The 7,682-nt window shown below is 52.9% G+C and overlaps 2 protein-coding genes across 3 annotated transcripts; both read right to left on the bottom strand.

The window, feature by feature from the left end:
• Positions 1-685: 685 nt before the first annotated feature.
• Positions 686-4,697, bottom strand: gpatch2 (G patch domain containing 2). Of its 2 annotated transcripts, none has more exons than XM_077586506.1 (10): positions 4,386-4,697; positions 3,418-3,673; positions 2,868-3,334; positions 2,652-2,716; positions 2,401-2,583; positions 2,218-2,305; positions 2,116-2,155; positions 1,930-1,994; positions 1,763-1,851; positions 686-1,678 (listed from the first exon to the last, which is right to left on the bottom strand). In XM_077586506.1, the coding sequence occupies exons 1-10, from the start codon at positions 4,433-4,435 to the stop codon at positions 1,509-1,511; spliced, it is 1,473 nt and encodes a 490-aa protein (XP_077442632.1). In that variant the 5' UTR covers positions 4,436-4,697; the 3' UTR covers positions 686-1,508. The 2 variants fall into 2 exon arrangements, with proteins under 2 accessions (XP_077442632.1, XP_077442633.1); XM_077586507.1 differs by lacking the exon at positions 4,386-4,697 and adding an exon at positions 4,028-4,341.
• A 1,417-nt stretch (positions 4,698-6,114) lies between these two features.
• Positions 6,115-7,667, bottom strand: LOC144064203 (uncharacterized). The gene is made up of 2 exons (XM_077586512.1): positions 7,426-7,667; positions 6,115-6,996 (listed from the first exon to the last, which is right to left on the bottom strand). The coding sequence occupies exons 1-2, from the start codon at positions 7,487-7,489 to the stop codon at positions 6,518-6,520; spliced, it is 543 nt and encodes a 180-aa protein (XP_077442638.1). The 5' UTR covers positions 7,490-7,667; the 3' UTR covers positions 6,115-6,517.
• Positions 7,668-7,682: the final 15 nt, after the last annotated feature.

The following is a 7,682-nucleotide window of genomic DNA, read 5'->3' as shown; positions in this document are numbered from 1 at the left end:
AAACCGCAGCTGAAGCAGTATGTTCAGATTTGGCATACACATTGCCATGTTTAAGATTAAAGTGTTTTGTTTTGTTTTTTCATGTGTTTGAGAGCAAATAGCACATGAAAGGACAATTTTAGCCATCATTTTAGTCCATCCGCCATTAACTGTACTTGATGTCCAATTCATTTTATTGGTTGGACTAGGGGTGGGCAAACTATGATGTCATTTTATCGCCGTGTGGGTACCGATACCGAAACTGGGTGCAACAGTAATTATGTTTGAATAAATAGACAAATAAAGAAAGACCTATTGTTTAAGCATTTCTTTTTCGGATGGATTGGACGTTTGTCGCCGCAAAGCACGATGACTCGAGGCTTATTTGGACAGGTGTCAAATTTGATGATGGCCGGGATTTCTTTTCATTGGAATGTGTGCCTAATGAGGTGGCCGGGGGAGTGTTTTGTGTCCGGGCTTTTGACACAATGTGTTTTGTTGCGTGTGTGCGCGCACTTGACAAAGGCTGACTTAATGTGCTGATGGTGGCGGCGGCTGACACAGATGCGCACTGGCGTCATATCTGCCAAGTCAGACGTCCCATTCCAGCCAATGGGATGATGTCATCATTCCCATATCTACAGTAGAAAAAAACAAAATAGCAAGGCTTTTTTTCTTTTGTAATCATGTAAACAAGACTCTCCACTGGATGTCCAATCACTTTATTGGACCATTCCTGTAAAATTTAAATCTTAAATTTAAATCTTATTACAGTTCTTACACTCATAAATGAACAGTTTAAGCAAAAAAAGGAATAGTCATTTAAAAGAGCGGTGTCAAACTACAAAAGCGGGTCGGCCCTCGCTTGACTTTGATTTTTCTGAAAAGGGCCTTGGAAGAAGAACAAAAGTTTGGACAGCGCTGGTTTAAAAGAACATGGGCTCATTCTTGACTCATCTATTGTCATCCAAACATGAGCAACTTTGAAATGTCACCGCGGTAAAAGGGACAAAAGTGGAAAAGATGAAGGAGTAAAAGAAAAGTGAAAGATCCCATCACACAGTGGAATTTAACATAAGTAACCACCGATCACACAGTGCAATTTGAGGCGTCAGAACGATCATCGCAACATCACGTAGTTTCACCAGGAAACTCAAGTGGGTTTCGACTGCAAATAGCGAGCGGCTGGCTATTCTCACATTTTTCTATTCTTTTGCTTAGCGGCCCAACGCTTTCAGCAAAAGCGCATTATCCATTTTTCTTGTAACACGACCGGAAATAACGCCATTGATTTGCGATGACGCGGTTGGCGGAGTCACGGCAAAAATAACCGGTGACAATAAAAACGCCGGTCGGCTCCAGTGGCCATCGCATATCAATGGCGTTCATTTGCAGGTCGGTCGGTCTAACGTGACATTGACACGACACCGAGTCCTTTAAATCCTTCCGCGCCTCCAGACTCCCCCGCCGGCTCTTTTCCCTCCCCAATATGGGAAAGTCTTCCGAGCTGTCCGTCCGTCTTTTCAAAGTCAGTTGAAGCCCAATCCGGCGCCCTTGGGTCTCTGCAGCGCCCGGATGGGCTCGGTGACGCCCCGCCCCTCGGGACCCAGGCCCGCCCCCGGGCTCCACCCCATGCTCTGCAGCATGCGGTTGCCCACGTTGCTTTCGGGAATGGGCGGCGCGTTCTCACCCACGGCCGCTGAGAGGAGGAGGGGGGAGCGGGGAGGGGGGAGATGATCCGTTTGCGTTCGCGAGCCGACCAACCGGAGCGGTCGAGGCGTACCTGAGGCCGCGGCGGAAGCCAGGGGCGGCGCTTTCCGCCTCCGCTTGACGTCGCCCATGCACAGAGAGCCCAGGTGGCCGCTGGTCTGCCTGTAGAAAGATGTCCGCCCGTGAGCTTTTTTTGCCTCGTTTGTCTGGCCGCCCGGTGACAACGGAGTCCTCCCTCACCTGTTGGCCGTTTTGACGGAGCAGCTCCTGCGATGGCCTCGTTCCGTGCGACTGTCCCAGTGCGACTGGAGCGAAAAGACAATCTTTCAGCCGGATTTGGCATTGGAGCAAGTCTCGTTTGGAACAAAATTTGGGCTCCACAAACTATTTCTTTTCTGGACATTTTAGAGCAAGAGGAAGGCTGACCTGGCCGTGTTCCCTCCTGGAGCCGGAGCTGAACCAGGGCCTGTCGCAGAGGGAGGGAGACTTTAGCCGACAAACGGACGGTGGACAAACGAGAGAACTCACCGGCCATCGGAGAATCCTCCGGCGTCGCGGGCGCCCCGCGACCCGTCTCCGCATGGCCCGTGCAGGCGATTCAGCCGGGCCTGGAAACCTGACGGGCGGAGGGCATTCGTCAGTGGACGTCGGACCCGTCGGCCGCCGTCCATGGATGCTTTTCGGAGAGGCGGCGCAACGGGAGTCACCCACCTCTCTTGGCATCGGGGGTCAAAAGCGGGAAGGAGCCAGACAGGATGTTGTTGAAGACGGGGTCGTTGAGGTCCAGCTCCTCGGCGCCGGCGTCCCTCTCCCACCAGGGGACGACGGAGGCCACGCCGCAGGCGCCCGAGCCCCCTTCGCCCTCGCAGAACCAGTCGCTCTGCTCGTCGTCGCCTGGGAGATGCGGAGGTGGGTCAGGGTCAGGTGGCTACCGGGGAGGTCAGGCGGCGGCGAGCCAGTACCTTGCCTGCCTTCGTCGTTGGTGTAGAGGCCGCCGTCGCTGCTGTTGCTCACGCTGCTGCTTTCGCTGGAAAAGAAATCGTCTTTTTTTACTCTTTATACGTGATTACATTTTGCAAATCTCAATGACGAATGAAGACTTCTTGCACCGATGCGGGGAGTACTAAGAATACGATTCCCACGTACTTTTCTAGGAAAAAAAGACAAAGACAAAGCACCTGTCACTCATCTCTTCGTCGGATCCTTTTTGCTGGTCCAGCTCCATCTTGTCCTTGGCGGCGGTGGCGGCGGGCTCCTCGCTCTCCACCACCACCCCTTCGTCGGTGGCGGCGGCGGCGTCCGCCGCGGTCCCGCGGAGGCCCAGCTTCCTCTTCTTCATCCTGTTCTTGGCCGCGGCGCCGAGCTCGACGGCCACCCGAACGCGGGCCTTGGGGACGAAGGGCGGGGCCGGCATCATGGTGGAGGGGGGCTCCGGCTCGGCGGGGGGGTCCACCGCCATGCGCTTGACCTTGCGGCGTCGCCGCAGGCTGCGCGTGCCCTCGGCCGAGCCCGGCTCGTCGGGCCACATGGGGCGCTTGATCCGGCCGGGATCCGACGTCTGCGGGGCGCGGCGTTTGACGCCCAGCTGCTCGTCCGAGTCGCTGTTGTTGTCGCGAGCTTGGCTGTTGGCCCCCGCGCGGTAGTCCTGACCGCAGACAAAATGGAAGGGGGAAAAAGTGAATTACGCTTCAATATAAGGAGAGAAAAAAATAAACTCTTCAAACTGACCTTGTGCTCTTCCACGCTGGACTCGGAGCCCTCGCTCAGGTGGACCGTCTCCCACGGCGGGTGCGGATTGTCGGAACGGCGCTTCCTGCCCCGCCGCTTCCTGGCCTGTCTCTTCAGCAGGCAGCCCACGGTCAGGGCGTGGTCGGCGGCGGCGGAGGCGGCGTCGCCGAAGCCGCCCCGCGCCGCCTGCTCCGAGCTCTCCTCCAGGGCCGACACCAGATCATGGACCAGCTCGTCCATCGTCCGGCGAAAGTGCCTGACGGGATGCAAATAGCATGTCAAATCACATGTATTTAGCCATTTTCAATGTTTCTAAGGGATGTCATATGAGAATGAAGAGATTAGTCTGCTTCATTGTGATACCTTTTTTGTTCATTCGTCCATTTTTTTTTCTACACTACTGACAATGCCCCAGTTCAAATGTATAAACTCATTTCAATTCAGTGATCTTTTCCATTTCTAGTTTTCGTTATCAGCAATAACTCTGGTTGACATTGAACGTTGCACTTGTTTTGACCATAAACAGTGGGACCAATGTTGACATTTGATGTCAAAAACGCGACCTGAAACTCACACTAACTGAGCACTTTTACTACTGGAACATACTTACGCGAGTAAATGTGTTTATACTGCCGCTTTTGTCTTTTTCGGCCATAAACCTCAACTTGGCTCGTGACTAGCTTGCGAGGCTAACAACACAAGTAGCTCCGAGTTGCTCCCTTCTCGCTGGAATCATTTGGACGGCCATTGGAAAACGCAACTGAGCTCTAATCGCCCTTCGCACAATGTCGCTTACGTTCACGAGTTTGTCGAGAAAGAAAGAAAATACGACGACGCGGAGGAAGCTACGAGGCGAACGGAAGAGCTACCACAGCTAGCCGTAGCATGCTAGCCGGCGTCAGACGACAACAATCATCTTGCGTGATTTCTTTTTCCTTTTTTGAGGGCTCACTAAAAGCAGCACCTACCAGCCGTTCCCCGCTTTGCCGATGCCTTTTCGGTTAGCCGCGCGGAACATTAAAGCCACCGAATGCCGAGCACTTTTAACCAGAAATGACGAAAGGACATTTAGACATCACGAGAAGCATCCTGGCAGGCACAAAAGCGATTTGCACCGGAGGAGGACAAGACGGGAGAAAACACCGAAAGCCGCGATAGGTGTTGCGGCCTTCGCTGACCCTGGGAAAATCGGTTACCCAATCCACAAATCGATGATTTTATTGTCATTGTTTGAGGACAGACTCTGTTACACAAGTCCTTGCTATTTCATTTGAAACTCTAAAAAGTATCAGTCCCTCAGTTTGTACTCACTCATATAGTTTATCTTGAAACACTACCGAATTTTTGGGGTTGCCTAAGGGCCATAAACGAAACAAATCAATACGACAGAGAGCTATATGATTATTATCGAACTTTTGACATATTTTCTTATTTAATCATACATTTATTAAATTGTGTGTGACACCAAGGATATATGTACTACGTAGAACGTATTACAAAAAAAGCAGACCACGTGCAATTCACCTTGGTAAGCACGAGGTGTCAGTGTTAGAAAAAAAACGTACTTGTCGACCATCTTAAGACAGAAACATTAGAATTTATGAAAATGTTTTTGTACAAAATGTGATGTTATATTAAAACTATTTGATTACAATTTATCTCAGTTGAATGTTACTGTGGTTAATCACTCACCTCACAATCGAGCCTCTGAGAGAATTCGTCTGTTCCAAGATGGCCGCCAGTTAGCGTAAACAACGCAAGGTGGATTTACCCTCCAAGTGAATTAGCATGTGCGTATATCGGAATCCAGGAGCGAGTCTGCTCCAGCGGCCGGGGGTGCCGTGGGTGCGACCGGCCCAGGGGACCCCGTGGCTCGAGCGGCGGGCCCTCCGCATCGGGCCCCGCGAGTCAAAAAGAGGCCTGGGCACGTAGGGCCGTCGCCACCGAAAGCCAAATCAGTCAGATTAGATGAATGCGAGTTGGCGTTAGCATTCACACTCACTTAGGGAAGGTGGGGATTACGGCCCTGATCCTAACCTAACGGGACCCCTTTCAACCGTCATCCCAAATCTATCGCAAATACCGTCTTACTCCACTGTTTGGGTTAGCCCCTAAGCCCGGGGCGCGCAAACTTTTTCCAGCAAAGGGTCGCCGTCAGCCCGGGGCTCAAATTGGATTGGACGTCTATCGCTGTCTACGGCAGCGACGGGGCCTCTGCGGGCCGGAGGCGTGAGTAATGAGATTGGCCGCGGGAAAAAAGCTGTTTGTCCCCTAAGCTCATTTTGTCTTGGGCTTAAGTGTTTGGTGTCGTTGGCCGTTTACAGGTCAGAGGAGGAGTACATGCGCTGTTTGGAAAAAAATTCGCTGATTCCAAAGGAGAGAAAAAAGTAGACTGTACGACCTGAAATATTACAATATCGTATTTTCAAATGTCAGATAATTTGGAACTGAATTTAGATTGTGGGTGTGTGTTGTGACTCACACTCGTTGGGCCAATCCGTCCCCAGATGCTCCAGACGGAACTTGACGCAAGACTTTAGTCTCCATTTGGAAGGCGTCCAACTTCAACGCTCGCTCTCACCTCCACTTGACCTCCTTCCTATGATCAGGGAGCATCTATCTCCGTCATTGGCTGCCGCCGATCAGTTCGTCGCATTGAAAGCCAGGCACAAATTTTAGATGAGATAAAAACACCGCTGCTGTTTGAGCCCTTTATTTGTCCTCGTCGTTGTTGTTAACATTTCAATCCATGTCAAAGAAGCAGAAGAAAAATGCACCATGATGAACCATTTTTTAACGGCAGTGGGCGCCAGGTTTAGAGTTCACGCGCTGACTGACTCGCACTGTGGTTAAAGGCCTCGTTGGACGGCGGACGCTACGCTAATTGGGGGTCCCACCTGAGAGTCAAGACAACATGCCAATGGGGATGTTCCTTGCGGGTTCAACGATGGAATCAAGTAAATGGAGACTCGAATTTGGGTTGAAAGTCAGCATGGAGATTTGTGTATGTTTACGCGCCATGGTGTCAATCAAATGAGCGATATTAGCAATGGTTGGGTTTTCTTCAGACGGGGTTGGCCGTACCCGAGCCCGCCGGGCATCATCTGTAGACGGGCGGCACGTCCACCTTGATCCGCAGGGCGCTGACGGGGTCCTGGCAAAAGACGGAGATGTACTCCAGCACTTTGGAGTTGAGCCTCTTCTCGCTCTCCTTGGCGCGGTGGCGCTCCTTGTCCCAGCGCTCGCGCTCGCCGTTCATCTGCGAGAAGAGGTTGAGCTGGATGGCCCGCAGCGTGGCCGCCAGCACGTAGGCGCCGCCCTGCAGGCCGTGGCACAGGGCGGCGCCGGCGCTCAGCGCCGCCGCCATCAGGTTGGGCGTGCTCTCGCACAGCACGCAGGCGCCCTCCAGCAGGTGCAGGGTGCAGGAGTAGGGGCGGCGCCGGGGGCCGGCCGCCAGCTGCCCCGCGAAGTCGGCCAGGTGGACGGCGGCGCGCCGCAGGGGCAGCATGGCCAGGTACAGGTGGCACGCCGCCTTGGTCAGGGCGTGGAAGAGCAGGCGCAGCTCCAGCACGGCGTTGCCTGCCCGACAGATTAGGGAGTCACATTGCTGTCTAATCTGCCGTGGCCATGGCGGCGGCGGCATTAAGGTCCCCCTCGAGCACGCCACGCGGCCCCAAGGCGACCCGCCCGCCTCAAACGGCGTTTCCCAACTGCGGTGGACTTTCGATCTCTGGCGTGTGTTTTAAAAGTCTCGGATCGCTCGGACCGCTTATTTGCCGGCCACGATTTGATTCGTCGTCGTCAGAAGAAAGCATTGACTGTCTTTTCGTGAAAAATGAATCGGAACAAATAGAACGACCAAAGCGTATGCACAATGACGACTTTTCTATTTATAAAGAAAACACATATGGGCATGAACATGTTTTTTGTTAAAAACTAAATGCCATTTCATCGAGATCCATTTAAAATGACGCAGGATGAAGAAGAGGAAGAAAAGCTTTGTCTTACCGTCGATGAAGCAGAAGATCCAGAGGAGGACGATGCACGCCGCCGTCAAAGTGAACCAATCCATGCGGGCGGGCGACAAGTGGACTTCTCGCTTGGGACGCTGCTGCTGCTGCTGCCGCTTGGGACGCCGCGCTCACATGATGATGGGATGGGACTGACTGTGGCGAGAAGAGCCCAACGCCCGCCTTAATTAAGCTCGTTAAGTCTTTCGCCGCCGACGCCAACGTGGATGTCCTGCTAGCTTTTGATCCGCTTTT

Source organism: Stigmatopora argus, chromosome 19 (assembly GCF_051989625.1).
Source record: "Stigmatopora argus isolate UIUO_Sarg chromosome 19, RoL_Sarg_1.0, whole genome shotgun sequence".
Taxonomy (NCBI): domain Eukaryota; kingdom Metazoa; phylum Chordata; class Actinopteri; order Syngnathiformes; family Syngnathidae; genus Stigmatopora; species Stigmatopora argus.
Note: the sequence above shows the minus strand (reverse complement) of the source record. Positions and strands in the feature narration are given on the sequence as shown.